The 15,839-nt window shown below is 43.1% G+C and overlaps 1 protein-coding gene across 2 annotated transcripts in view; it reads right to left on the bottom strand.

The window, feature by feature from the left end:
* Window positions 1-15,839, bottom strand: part of COG2 (component of oligomeric golgi complex 2) — a 265,347-nt gene that overhangs the window by 51,110 nt on the left and 198,398 nt on the right. For both annotated transcript variants that reach the window (XM_083176425.1, XM_083176427.1), the window contains 2 exons: window positions 3,807-3,868; window positions 208-359 (listed from right to left, as the gene is read on the bottom strand). In XM_083176425.1, the coding sequence (XP_083032551.1) occupies window positions 208-359; window positions 3,807-3,868 (214 nt within the window). The remainder of the gene's footprint in view (window positions 1-207; window positions 360-3,806; window positions 3,869-15,839) is intronic.

Here is a 15,839-nt window from a genome sequence, read left to right as displayed (position 1 = left end):
CTACACTAAAGGATTAAGGTTTGCCCCATTAGGAGACCATATTTTAATTTCTATCCGGGACTTCAGAAAAGATTTAGATTTCATTCTAATTTCTTTACATTACTTGATTTTGAAGACTACTATTTTTAGCTTGGTGGCAAGCCAACTGTATAAATGGTGAATGCTTATAAATAAATGTAAAGTTTGTATTATATCAGAATTTGTCACCTCTTTAATTAACACGCAGTAGCGGGAGAGCAGTTGAAGGGTCAGCTTCCAGAAACGATGAGCAAGTGGTGGCAAAAAAATTTGATCAGACCAGCATGTGTTCAGACAGCTCCATAGGACATTGGAAGCACGAAGATAATATGCATTCCCAGCTTAAAGGTAAAAAATTTAATTGATTTAATAAAAAAAACAAAAAACAACTGTGATTAGATACAATGTGATAGATAATATACTGTATGTAATAAAGTTTCAAACTAATGTAAAACATGACATTTGACAATAAAAACTCAACAGCACAATATTTCCATTGCACTACAGATTTGTCCTCATACATCTTTGCTGCAGTCATGACAAACCTCTTTTGTTCCACAGAAAATGTGTTTGTTACACGGAAATGTGACTAGGACACATGAGGAGACTGTGGATTAATTTGATATACCGTATGACATTCTTAAGGTGCACGTTACAATTATTGTATACAATATCGCATCTCAGTTTTGTGATGAGATGAAATGTGCTGCACATACTTTTTGTACTAGATCTCATCGCAAAACCGAGATGCAATATTGTATACAATAATTGTAATGTGTATGGGCACCTTTATATCGGTGTGCGACTGAGTTCCTGAATTGCATACAAAGTGCAACAATGTAGCAGCCACAGCTGTTATATCAAATTAATCAGCAGAGTCAGCTGGTGTGTTAGTTTTTGCTTTGCACATTTTCCACAAAAATATGTCTGACATTACCAATGTTGCATGGGACCTGGCGACTCACCCGCACTAGGCATCTCACACTGCATGGTGTATTGAGGCTAGATGCATCAGGACACATGTATTACATATACTGGAAGATTTATTGGCAGAGTATTATGCTTGATAATTCGACTTATTCCATTTTAGAAGAAAAGGTAAGTACTTGTGTAGTTTCACGGCGCCACCGCGCGCACAGTCTGTCTAAGAAACTTGTCAGCTTGCCAGACGCTCTGTTTAACTGTGCGCGTGCCGCACTAGCTGTTCTCAGCGCAGCTCGTGGCTGCTTTCCATATGTAAGCTACATTATCAGCATAGCGCCGGGCAGCAGCAGCGCGCGCTGCCCAGGTGCTGACAGGTCACTGTGGTACTTGTAGTTCCACAGTGAAATAGGCAGTCCTGCGCACCGCTGACAACGGGGACATGTAAAGTGGACGTGCCGGGGCTTCTAAACTAGACACCCCTGGCCTTGGCCCTCTCCTCTTCTCCCTCTACACCACCTCTCTGGGCACCCTCATCAGCTCCTATGGTTTTCATTACCACCTTTATGCTGATGATACCCTAATCTATCTCTCCTCCCCCGACTTATCCCCATCACTCCTGTCCAAGGTCTCCGAATGCCTCACGGCCATCTCAGCCTGGATGACCCAACGCTTCCTAAAACTAAACATGGCTTAAACTGAACTTCTAATCTTCCATCCCCCGAACATCCCCTCTTCTCCCACTATCTCCATCAGCATTGGTGAAACCGAGATCACGTCCACCGACCAAACGCGCTGTCTCGGTGTCATCATTGACTCCTCCCTCTCTTTCACCCCCCACATTTGTGCTCTCTCAGTCTTGCCGCTTTCACCTACGCAACATCTCACGCATCAGACCATTCCTCTCCACTGACGCGACCAAAATTCTCATTCACTCTCTTGTCATCTCCCGCCTTGACTACTGCAACATCCTTCTCTCTGGGCTACCCCTCACCCGCCTCGCACCTCTCCAATCCATTCTTAACGCTGCTGCTGGGCTCATCTTCCTCTCCCGCCGCTCTACCTCCGCCTCCCCCCTCTGTCTATCTCTTCACTGGCTCCCCATTCCTTTCCGAGTTCTCTTTAAACTCCTCACCACCACCTACAAGGCTCTCTCCTCCTCCACCGCTCCCTACCTCTCTTCACTGATCTCTATCCACACTCCCTCCCGTCCTCTTCGCTTTATCGCTGACCGCCGACTGACCTCTCACCTAATCACCTCCTCCCACTCCCGTGTCCAAGATTTATCTCGCGCTGCCCCCCTGCACTGGAACAACCTCCCGCCACCCATCAGGATATTTGATTCCCTTACCTCCTTCAAGCGCTCCCTCAAAACCCACTTTTTTCGACTAGCCTATCCCTCCTCCTAACCTCTTTTGATCCTCCTATCCTGCCTCCGTTCCCCTCCGTTCCTACTTATCCTATTGTATTTCGTTCGTCCACCCACCTATTTTTAGTATGTTAACTCTTATGAGCAGGGCCCTCCTTCCTCACGTACTCACCCTATCTCATTACCTCACCTGTGCTCCTGTCCTGTTCTTCCCTACTTCATCTTCAGTCTCCTTGACAATTTTGACACCTACTTCAGAACTGATGCTGATTTTAGTTCTACCAGCTATACCCCTATTTATACTGTATCTTTCAACACACCCTGTACGTTACCTTGTAATTTGTTTTTTTTTGTTTGCTATGTACGGCGCTGCGGACACTTTGCGGCGCCTTATAAATAAACGTACTACTACTACTACCCCTGCACACCGCTATCAAAGGTGGGCGTGCCAAATGTAGATGCTAAAATTTAGACGCTAAAGCGTCTGAATCCAGACTCCCTGCAAGCCGCTAAGAAGGGGTCATCTAAATTTAGACGCTAAAGCATCTGAATTTAGTTGGGTCAAGGGGTACACTATTAAACATGTTTACAATGACACTAGTCGACGTAACAGCTGTAATTCCACTATCCCCAAGGGGCGGTGGTACGAGTCCTATGACCTTTTCATACCCCCACTATCCACGCCGGCGTGTAGTTGATTTTCTAAAGTGTGGCGAGCGCAGCGAGCCACCGAGCCCGAAGCGTGGCGAGCGCACGCGGATTACTTCACAGGTATACGCGTCCGCTCGCCTCGCTGCGCTCGCCACACTTTATAATATCAACTCCACGCCGACGTGGATAGTGGGGGTATGAAAAGGTCATAGGACGCGTACCGCCAATGCTCGCCGCGCTTAGGGTTGGCGTGGATAGTGGAATTTACAAGGTCGACAGCTGTTATGTCGACTAGTGTCATTGTGAACAGGTTTAATAGTGTACCCTAGACCCAACTAAATTCAGACGCTTAAGCGTCTACATTTAGATGCCTCCCTTCTTAGCGGCTTGCAGGGAGTCTGGATTCAGACGCTTTAGCGTCTAAATTTAGATGCCCCCCTTCTTAGCGGCTTGCAGGGAGTCTGGATTCAGATGCTAAAGCATCTAAATTGTAGCGTCTACATGTGGGACACCCCCTTTCATAGCGGTGTGCCAGGGTGTCTAGTTTAGAAGCCCTGTACGTTAGCTACGCTGATAACGTAACTTACATATGGAAAGCAGCCACGCGCTGCGCTGAGAACAGCTAGAGCGGTGCGCGCACAGTTAAACACAGAGTCTGGCAAGCTGCCAAGTTTCAAACACCAAAAGGTACATTTCGAAAGGCTTGTAACTGAACAGGCCGGGCAAAAAAATCAGAGGCTACAAGCACTTTTTCTCACCTAACTGAATGTGGAACTCTCACTACAGTACAAAACAAACTAAATTAAATCAGTTGTTTCTTGCAAAACTAAATAAAAACAGAATATACCTGAAGCATCTTCTAACGGTGCAAGCAGTGCAGATTCCAGACTTCCTGCTATTTCCTTAAACCTAAAAAAAAAAAAAAAAACATCAACTCTGAAACAATGTATCACTTCAGTATAACAAACATGATCATCATAACAGATTGCCTTAAAATACATATAACGGGAGAACTCAACTAGCTGTTATAATGAAGTAATTTGCTGCAGTCTGACTTTCCGCAAACATTGACAAAAATGACCATAAAAAATGGCAAATTCTCAAAAACTGAAGTCTTGATAATTCCTGCCATGAAAAGCAGAGAAAAGTGTAGGAAAAAAAATAGGGAAATCTGCCCCAATAGCCACAAACTAATATAGAAGAACAGTACATACTTTAATTCTATTAGTGTTCATAATAAAAAGATTTGGGATACTTAAATTGTTTAAAATGGCTGGTATATGCATATATTTATAAAAACTAATAAAATACCAAAGCAAGTAAATTCAGCAAAATAAGTGCTCAAATTAAATTCAGGGTACATAAAAATTAATACAAAGTATAAATTTGGGTAATTTTAAAAACTTCCCAAAACAAAAAAATGATTACTCCCACCTAAAAGCATAAAAACACTTGTACCAATCAAATTATCCCAATGTACTGGTTCCATAGGCTGTACCTCAAATTCCATCATTTTGACCAACAAAATGACATTATAGTACAATTAAAAATAATTAAGTGCCTAATTAGTTGTATTTTTACCCTAAGATAGGGATTTTCCCCAAGATTGTCACTTGCTCAGAGGTGAAGTAAAATTTTCGGTAAACCTATTAACAGGACAACTGAATATTGACTTATCAAGAAAAAAAGGCCGCTTTATACACCGAAAATGGGTTACCGCTGCTAACTGAAGTCTCCCCCGTCGTCTTGTATTGCATCCAGTCCTCTTTTCACAAATGCTACACAAGGCATTATGTTTTCAACATTTTAAAAACTATTACAAAAATGATGTCAATAACAAACAAGTGTTTAAAGGACAATTATAAATACATGTAGCAATCAAAATCACTTAAAATACCTGGGGGTTAATCTCTCTAGAGAGAGTGATCTAATGAGTTGTAATTTTGACCAATTGTTCTGTGCATTTGAGAGGATCATTAAGGATTGGATGATGCAAGAAATCTCATGGGTAGGCTATGTAGCAGCTGCAAAAATGGTCCCTACCCAAGTTAATGTATTTATTTCGTACCATTCCTCGACCCTTCCCTAAAACCCCCTGTAATAAGTTTAATCGTCTACTTTCTAATTATATTTGGGGCGGTGCAAGGCTGAAAATATCCAGGTCAACCTTAGCTGCATCTAAGGCAGAGGGTGGAGTGGCATATCCCGACTTGGAAAAATACCATTCGGCTTGTATACTAAGTCAGGTCAGGGACTGGTTTGCCCAGGACACGCTTAAACCCTGTGTGTCTTTTGAGCAAAATGCCATGCTTCCCTTAACCCTGCCTGATTTGCTCTGGCTACCCGCCTCTGTGGCTGCAGTTGAGGTTACTAACTGTAAGGCGATTAAAACGACTTTAGCCTCCTGGCATGCGTTGCTTTTGACCATACCTAATGTAGCTTTGCTCTCCCCACAGCTATCTCTCCGAGCTATAGCCCTCACGGTTAACTCAGGTTCAAGATGTTCTCTCAGAGGGGAGTATCGCTCCTTTTTCCTCCCTCCAAACAAGATTCCAAATCCCTACACACTGTTTCTATAAATACCTTCAATTACGGAATTGGCTTCAGAAATACCTCCCTAAACATCTTTCCCAAGTTGGCCTCCCTAAAATACTGACACTCCCCTCACTTACCAATTAATTAGGGGTGTTATCTCTAGATGGTACTAGCACTTACTTATGGTAACCCAGAGGGAGAGGTTCCCAGCACAGGCTAAATGGGAAAAAGATCTACCTTATACATTCAATGACACAGTTTGGAAGGATATCTTTCAGCTGTGTTTCAAGATCTCTAAATGCATTAATCATTTATAAATATATTTCAAGCCAAAGTCTCTTCTGGCTGTTGGAGGAACTGTGGGATGGTTGAAAATATTCTACATGTATTTTGGTTGTGCCTGGTGATCCATTCTCTTTGGCAGGAAGTATTTATTCTCATTTCCAGGGTGTTGGAAGCGGACGTTTCAATGGATCCCCTCGTGGCTCTATTTCATTATTTCTCCGGTGACCTGCCTCAAGCTGACAAATACCTCCTTGGCCATATCTTAATAGCCACAAAAACTTTCATTGCTCAAATGTGGAAGTCAGCCTCAGTCCCTGATATTTAGATGATTGAAAATAAAGTCCATAAACACTTTATATTTGAAACTGCAGCATGTAACTACTCCCCATCAGCTGCTTTTATCCACATGAAGTGGCTTACATGGTCCTTAAATAGAGACAAATCTGACCAATACATTACCAGTAATGCCCCTATCTTCTCTCTCAGAACCTTTAGCTCGGATTCCAGTGTTTCTGCATTGTAGTAGTTTGAGATTGTTTACATTGCATTCCTAACTTACTGGTTTTATGATATATACCTGACTTTTTTTTTTATATATTTCTTACCATACTCTATATTTTATTGGTACTTATTTCCTAGCACGGCGCCCACGATCAAGATCGCATGTGTCAGTTGTGAATCGCAAGCATCGCATGCATCCTATGTGTTAGTGCACCATAAGATGCATGAGATGTATACGATTTCATTACTTTTTAATCGTATCCATTTTTATCGCATCTACACGGCATAAGATGCATGCGATCTATGCGATTATGCGATTTTATACATTTCCCGCTCAAAAGGCCCTTCTCTAATAGGTCTAATTACCCTTTTTCTGCATAGTTACATCTCTAATTGGTCTATTAACCCTTATTCTGCATAATAACATATGTTTACATTACACAAAACATTTCTCACTGTGTGAGACCGACCTCCTGTGACATCTTCTCTGAAGATTCTTTGTGGGTTGATTTGTGTGAGAAGTGGAGGTGTATTGAAGAGCTAGTCCGTTTTTTGGAGAATCAGAGATTATTTGCTGACTGAGTTGCTGATTCCTGCTGCGTCCTGATTCTGGAGTTGCAGATTCCTGCTGTGTCCTGATTGAGAAGTTGCTGATTCCTGCCTGGAGATGGCGTCAGAGATCAACATATTTTCCTTGCCCCAGACGGAGGTGGAGACAGTGGCATTTCTGCAGCAGCATAACTTGTTGCCACAAGAGGCAACTTGTGAAAATGGCCATCAAATGCGGCTGAGTTTAAAGGAGGGGATGTGGCGCTGCCACGTGAAACTCTGCGCAAGAAAATTAGACTGCGAGCAGAACTGATTTTTCCACATTGCCGCTTGCCCTTCCTCATGATAGTGAGGTTTATTTTCTTGTGGGTTGAGGAAATGAGCACGGTGCATTATTGACAGAAGAATCTGGGGATGTCACTGAAAACCACCGTGCTATATAATAAATACATGCGGGAGGCCTGTCAGCTGGATTTCATGGCACAACCACAGCGCCGTATCGGTGGGCCTGGAAAGATTGTGGAAATTGACGAGACGCTGTTCGTCAAGAGGCAGGCGAATGTGGGACGAGTCCTACCCCAGCAGTGGGTATTTGGGGGCATCTGTAGGGAAACTGGGCAATGTTTTGCCACAAAAGGGATTTTCATGTTATTTTAATAGGGTGGGGGTGCTTATAGAACAAAATTCACATGCGATTGCATCCAATTGTATGTGAAGTGATTACAAGTGAAGCAATAATTAATGTCGCCCCCCACTATCAACGCCAACCCAAAGCGTGGCGAGTGCAGCGAGCCCCGCGAGGGGCAGCGGTACGCGTCCTCCGACCTTTTCATACCCCCACTATCCACGTCGGCGTGGAGTTGAGAATAGAATAGTGTGGCGAGCGTAGCGAGCCACTGAGCTGGAATCGTGGCGAGCGCAGCGAGCCCCGCGAGGGGATGCGGATGCCTTCACAGGTATCAGCGTCCCCTCGCGGGCTTCACAGGTATCCGCTTCCCCTCGCGGGCTTCACAGGTATCCGCTTCCCCTTGCGGGCTTCACAGGTATCCGCTGCGCTCGCCACACTATCTATTCTCAACTCCACGCCGACGTGGATAGTGGGGGTATGAAAAGGTCGGAGGACGCGTACCGCCGCCTCTCGCCACGCTTCGGGTTGGCGTTGATAGTTGGGGTGGCGTTAAGAATGGTGTGCATTTAAAATGACACTGTATTTAGTGGTATGTAATGAGATGTGATTTTTAAGTGTCGTTGCATCAAAATGGGTGCAATAATGTCAACTCCACTTCCATTGTTAATGCCTCCCCAAACTATCAACGCCAACCCAAAGCGTGGCGAGGGGCGGCGGTATGCATCCTCCGACCTTTTCATACCCCCACCATCCACGTTGGCGTGGAGTTGAGAATACTGTAGATAGTGTGGCAAGCGCAGCAAGCCACCGAGCCCGAAGCGTGGCGAGCCACGCGAGAGGACGTTGATACCTGTGAAGCCCGCGAGGGGACGCAGCTACCTGGGAAGGCATCCGCGTCCCCTCGCTGCGCTCGCCACACTATCTATTGTCAACTACACGCCAACGTGGATAGTGGGGGTATGAAAAGGTCGGAGGACGCGTACCGCCGCCGCTCGCCACGCTTCGGGTTGTCGTTGATAGTGGGGGTCGCTTAATATGTAATTAAATGTGATACATATTGTGGTTAATTTTTAATAGAATAGTAGAATGTAATATTGTTTACTTTTATTTGTCTTTTGGTAGTTGCTGTTTTCACTTGAAATTGGTTCTTTCTACATTCGTGCTGTTCCATTTATCTGTAAGGTAAATGCTAGTGGAGTTATATTGCATAGTAATCGTTAACTTTACATTGTAATTTCTGGGAAGTTTAACCTTCAATTGTTCATAAATGTTTTTGTTTGTTTTATATTTTACAGATATGCCTAAAAAATGGACCAGCACTTTTGGGGGAAGTTCATTGATATTTTCAGAGACAATAGCTGCCTGTGGGACAAATCCGACAAATTTTATCACAACCGGACAAAGAGGAGTGAGGCGTACCGAAAATTTATAAATTACAGTAGATCATGTGACAGTGGTGTAGACGCGACTTGGGTTCGGAAGAAGATTGCAAATATGCGGACAGTGATGGTGAAGGAGTATAATGGGGTCCTGCAGTCACAAAGTTCAGGAGCCAATACTGCCGACATTTACGTACCAAAATTATGGTATTATGAGCGTATGAAGTTTATCTTGGAGCAAAGATCAATGAGTGGAACAGGGGGTACTCAGACGGATGATGGCTCTTCGTCCAGTGAATTGGAGAGTACAGACGTAGTAAGTTTTTGGTGTGACATGTCTAGCATATAACTGACTTTAAAATGTGATGATATTACAATTTGTCCCTTTGTTTTTTTTCTAGGGAGTTCCCCCTGAGACGGAGCAGCAGTCGCAATCAGCATCAGACGTGGTTCCTCCTTCGGTAGAGAGCATTCCACCAGCTCTCCCGAGGAGGCGTAGAAGACTGGCGACCGGCTCTGCTTCAAATGTCCAAGGGCATTGTTGCAGGTACGCGGAGGAAGCAATGAGAAACCCCCCTGATGCATTCACAAGTTTTAGAAATCATGTTGCCTTCGAGATGCGGAGTATGGATCCAGGCCAGCTCCACCATTTCAAGCGGTTGGTATATTGCTGTATATGAGGCAATTTCCCCCACCGCCCAACTACCCCCATCACTACCCTACATACAGTGCACCGGTTTATCCTCTGCCACCCCCTTCTATTTATGCGCCGAGGCCCCGTACACCATCTGCCACTGACCCCTCGTCTTTGCCTGGGACTATGTACAGAGCAATGCTTATTACACAAAGCCCAAACCCAGGTGAAGAGCGTGAATATGTCTAAATTCTAATTTGGCTTTAATTTGACTAATTTATTTCTTGCAACAATGCCCTTGTTCCACTCTTTGATTACTTTGCTCAAAGATGAACTTTATTGCTCATATGCCATAATTTTGGTTCGTGAAGGTCGCAGTACGGTACTCCTGAACTTTGTGATGACCATACTCGTTATGCTCCTTCACTAATCACTGTTCCGCATATTTGCTTTTTCTTCCGAACCCAACGGATGTTTACATCACTGTTCACGCTGTTGTACTGTAATTTTGATTTGTTGTACGCCTCATTCCAATTTGTCCGGTAGTGATAGTTATTTTTCCAATGAGGCAGCTATTGTCCTTAATGATATCAATGAACTTCCCCCAAAAATTGATAGCCATGCCAGGCTAAAAAAAAAAAAAAATGTTGGATCATATTAAATGTGTCGTCTCATTTAATGAAATGTAGAGTGTTAAATAGAGTGTTGAAAATGTTATTAATTGGGTACTTATGTAATATCTGGGCTCCCTTTTTACTTATGAGACCGCGTGCGCTCACCACGCTTCGGGCACGGTGGCTCGCTGCGCTCGCCACACTATATAAAATCAACTCCATGCGTAGTTGGATAGTAGGGGTATGAAAAAATGGGATGCATTTAACATGGGAGCCCAGATAATACATAAGTACCATTAATTGTAATGAAACTTTGAGTGTATAACAGTGCTTGCTATGTGCAATAGCGCATAGCAACATATGTTACCAACATATAATATTGTATATCAATGTCTAAGCGCGTTACTATAACAACATATGTCACCAACATATAATAAAGTGTGTTGCTATGCAATATTATATGTTGGTGACATATGTGGTGACATACAGTATGTTGCTATGCACTTTTGCACATAGCAACCACCGTAACCATGTAAAATGTGAATGTGTAACGGTGGTTACTTTGTGACATTTTGCAAATAGCAACCACCGTAACTATGGCACATAGCAACCACCGTAACTATGTAAAATATGAATGTGTAACGGTGGTTACTTTGTGATATTTTGCGTAGCAACATACTGTATGTCACTGCATGGGAACGCCTATCTATATGTTGCTATGCACTACCTAGCAACATATGTCACTGCATGGGAACACCTATCTATATGTTGCTATGCACTACCCTATACAATCATCGCGTCGCACAAATCGCACGTGAATACACTAAACTAACGCATACGATGCGCTCGATGCATGCGCTTTAAACGCATGCATCACACGCATCGCAACAAACTATAGTACTGTATAACATACGATGCATGCGATTTAAATCAATAAATCGCACGCATAGCACAGATTAAGGGCATTTAACCTTAAAAATAAGGGTACACGATTCATGCGATGGGCGCCGTGCTAGGAAATAAGTACCGTTTTATTTGTTATAAATCTTCAATTAACATTTAATGCTAAAAAAAAAAAATATATATTTGGATGTATCCTCTCTGGAGGGTGGATGCCAGGTTGCATGTCTACTGACAGTTGTTTGTAATGCTGAACCTTGTCCTGAGGATGGTCTGTTTGGACCGAAACGTAACGTCACGTCGATACGCTTGGTTATCAGATGCCAATAAAAATCAGTTGACGTTTTACAAAACTTGGTGAGTGCCCTCTTCAATTTCGTAAAAGTAGCGATTTTATTGCCTCAACGTTTCGGGGATCGGTCTCCCCGTCGTCTGGAGGAACACATACAAATGAACATTGCACAGTATACACCTTAAATAGGTTACCTGGAAGTGCATCCCCACGCCCATTCCCTAATCAGCTCCGCCTCAGATCTCACCTGAACACCGCACCGCTAGATGACATCAGCGGGCTGCGTCAGTATTGTTGCTAGGTAACCAGTAAACACTGCCTCTTACCACCCGAGACCTGCGTTTCTACAGCAGCACTGCTAGATGATTACAACAGTCTGCTGCATCCTGGCGTCATAGCAACAAGGATACTGATTACGGAGCCGGTCTGGGAGGGCGTGCGTTAGCAAATACACAGATTACCCACATAAATATACACATAATATCTACAAGCACTTTACAGAAAATGTGAATATACAGAAATATAATATATACAGAATAAAAGTACAGACATTTAAAAACATATAATCAAGACACTAGCCATACAGAACGGGAGCACAGCACTATCAGAGATTACATAAGACTATTCCATGCGATTCTTTTATTTAAGCCTTTCGGTGAAACTGTATCCAATCTATGGATCCAGGATGCTTCTAACCTTCGAAGTTTTTTATCCTGATCTCCCCCACAGATGCTTTCTGGTATGTGGTCAATGAATTGATATCGTAGAGTACACAACAAGTGTTTAAAAGTTTTGAAATGTACGGCTACCGGCTGATCATTGGGTTTCCCCATCAGCGCCGCTTTAATAGCGGATCTGTGGAGGTCCATCCTCTCTTTAAACTTTCTAGATGTTTTGCCTACATAATATAGCCCGCAAGGGCAAATAATAATGTAGACAACATAACGAGTATCACATGATAACACATGTTTGATTTTGTATTGAGAACCATTATGGGGATGTTTAAATGTTCTGCCGACAACCATGTACCCACACGTTACACAGGGTGGCGGATGGTGGCTACTCGCCACCAAGAGTGTGTTCCTATCCGTACTTTTAGAAAACACTGATGTGCTAATATGGCCATTAGAGAGGAGTACATTGACATCTAGGAATGCAATCTGTGAATTGCTACATTTGTACGTGAATTTAATAGGACAAGGGAGGCTGTTGATCTCCTGCATCATGATCTCAAAATTCTCCACACCCCCACCCCACAGCATGAACAGATCATCAATATACCTGCAGAACATAGTTAGCTGGGTTTTCTAGTTTAGGTAGTGTAGTTTAGTGGGTTTTAGAGGGCAGGTTGCTAGGTTTAGGGCTCCATGTATTCCCAGGTTGGGGGTGGGACATACAGGGTGGGGGGTTATTGGGGGGTTTGCTTTGGGTCTCTTTTGGGTTTTTCTTTTCTTGTATTAATATTGGTTTATTTCGGGATTATATTTATATGCAAGTGGACAGTGGTAGATCTTTTTTTCTTTTATTTAACCACTTTGTGTTGCAGGTTGGTAGAGTGCAATGAACATTATATGATATATCTATGAGACTACGTATGTTTGCTATACATGCCTATGCATTCACGTAATACTCTGGATATTGTATATTCCTTTTGCACACCTGCCAATACAATGCAAAAAACACTGTCTGTATTATCATGGAAAAACTGTCCCTATATGTATGCATGCTGAAGCTATATTTGTTCCTGCTAAATGTGCATTTGTTTATGATGCTCTGGCTGCCTAGATAACTGTTTAGGGGTGTTTATTGTTATATGAACAAAAAATCTTCAATAAAAAATATTGAATTTAAAAAATATACCTGCAGAACATCTGGATGTGGCTATTAAATCGGTGCTCAAAGAACAATTTTTGCTCAAGTAGAAACATACTATATATTAGCATAAGATGGAGATACTGCCGCTCCCATAGCACATCCAGATGTCTGCAGGTACATTTTGCCATCAAAAACAAAATAGTTCCTAGTCAGTATGAGCCTCAACAAGGACAGAAATAAGTTGATATCAAAATCAAAGGATTCAATTTTTACATATCAAAAAAATCACTCATGGCCGAGATGCCTTCTTCGTGAGGAATCGACGTATATAGGCTAGTGACGTCCATGACACACATGATTGTGCTGCCATGGACGTCACCAACCTCAGCTAGTTTTTTAAGAAAACTAGTAGTGTCCTTAAGGTATGTGGGTTGCACACACACACATATGGCTGCACCAGCATATCCAACAATTGAGATGTTGGTTGATAAAGACTACCCCTGGCCGAGATAATGGGTAGGCCAGGGGGATCCACCAATTTCTTGTGGATCTTGGGAAGTGTGTATAATGCTGGCACAACCGGATGCAAAACCTTTAAGGCTTTGCAGCACTTCTCTGTAATAACCCCGTTCTTCTGTGAGATGTCAAGTAGATGGAATAATTCATTTTGATAACGTACAGTGGGAATAAAACGTAGTTTACAATACACATTTTCATTCGCCAATTGGCGATACACCTCTGTGCGGTAACTAGCTATGTCTTGTATCACTATCCCGCCCCCCTCATCGGCGGGGCGGATAGTGATACTCCTGTCTTTTGCAAGACCTTGTAATGCACGTTGTTCTACAGAGGTGAGGTTATGATGAACAGTCACATTAGCCTTGGTATATTTGTCCACTGCAGTCAATCAACATCAAGGTATAAGGGAAAGGGTTATAACTCACGGGATCAAACGTCGACAGGTGCTGTTTCCTAATAAAGTTCTCAATCACCGACACACCATCAATTTGCTCAGAAGCTTGGAAATGTTCTTTTAAACGCATGTTTCGAGCAATACGGTGCCGATCAAGTTGCCATCCAAATTCATTGTGGTGATTAGTCGGTATAAAAGAAAGACCTTTATTAAGGACACTGTTTTCTGCGCTGGTTAGAGGATGTGACGACAGATTATAGATTAGTTCTTGCTTTTGTTGCAAGCTCTTGAAGATCCTCTCACACTGGCCACCTCGCCTGGTGGCTTGGTATTTGCCCCTCTCCCTCTGGTAACCGTGCCTATAGGGGGTCACCCTGATGTGGAGGCATCATCTGATTCAGGTACTATAAAACCACTGTCACTCTGTGATGAGGAATGGTAGTCGCGAATCCTATTGCGTTTGGTGCGCCATGCCCACTCTCTGGGTGGCCTCCCGCCCTGCTGGTAATTCCTCTCAGTACCCATCAGCCATCGATACACACTGTTGTATTCGTAATCTTGCTGAACTGTAGCCAGCTTTTATTTCTTTAATTTCAACAGTTCTGCTTTATATGCCTCACATTGCGCATTGAGTTTCTGCCACAATTTCTCGTGTCCACAATCAGCAATCAGGGTCTGATGTTCATTGTGTACAGCTGTAATTTTATCTTTGGTGAGTCTGAGTTCTTTACCAGCAAAATCAACGACCAAGATCATTAAGTCCAGGCTGCACTTGTTTAACACAGCGACCCATTTCCTGCAAAACTCTGCATTTGCACGTCCTATCGTCGGCACATTCCTAAAACCCCTCGGGATGAGTTTCTGTCTGAAGTAATCTGATAAAGATTGTCCGTGGAGGAGATAGTCGACCTCTTTTTTTGCGCAATATCAACAATTTCTGGTATAAATCATCCACATTGATCGTGCTGTAATCCTGCTCACAGGTAAATAGAATATCTGAAACCTCCTCCGCTGAGAAGGTTAATGTCTCTCCTTTAGGAAATTCAAAGATTCCCATATTGTTGGCTTTTTCTTTGCTCTGGCTAGGTCCACCAGACTCCATGTCTGGGACAGGTGTACAAAGTATGTTCAAGTCCATATAACTCACACAAATGTTGCGGGGTGCCTTATCCCTTTAAGGTGTAAGCAAACACCAAACTTCTGTAGGTAGTTGGGATGGACCGGCACTCTCCTAAGCAAATACAACTGAGCGCGTGCCAGAGTAAAGTAGAATACAGACCCTGGGTTCCACTTTGATTTTGATATCAACTTATTTCTGTCCTTGTTGAGGCTCATACGGACTAGGAACAATTTTTATTTTAAACTCGTCTTTATTCAATTTTTAAACATTTACAAACATAAAAAAGAAATGGAGATACAATCAGACATCATGCTATCCCATACACAATACAAAGCAAAAAGATACAATTAGATTGAAAAGACAATACATAGACGTTGCAGTGGCAAAAGAAGGGTCAAAGGAAATGCAATTATCGTATTATACAGGTTGGAACCCCATATTCACGCTCTGGTGGGCATCTTTCCATACCCTAACGGCTTGTGTTACTAACGGGGGGTCTGCTAAACAGATAGACCTTTGCAGAATTCTCCCCCACGGGCAGATCTCCTTATTCCCCAGAGTAACCAAAGCCCTAGCAATATCACTGCCTTGTGTTTCCATCAGCCATGGTCTTAGTTGGGCCAGTTGCGAAGCCACATAGTAGCGTCTAAGGTCCGGCAATCCTAAACCTCCCTCCCCCTTTTCCCTCATCAGGTCGTCCAATCGTATTTTGGGC

Source organism: Crinia signifera, chromosome 3 (genome assembly GCF_055691185.1).
Source record: "Crinia signifera chromosome 3, ASM5569118v1, whole genome shotgun sequence".
Classification (NCBI taxonomy): domain Eukaryota; kingdom Metazoa; phylum Chordata; class Amphibia; order Anura; family Myobatrachidae; genus Crinia; species Crinia signifera.
Note: the sequence above shows the minus strand (reverse complement) of the source record. Positions and strands in the feature narration are given on the sequence as shown.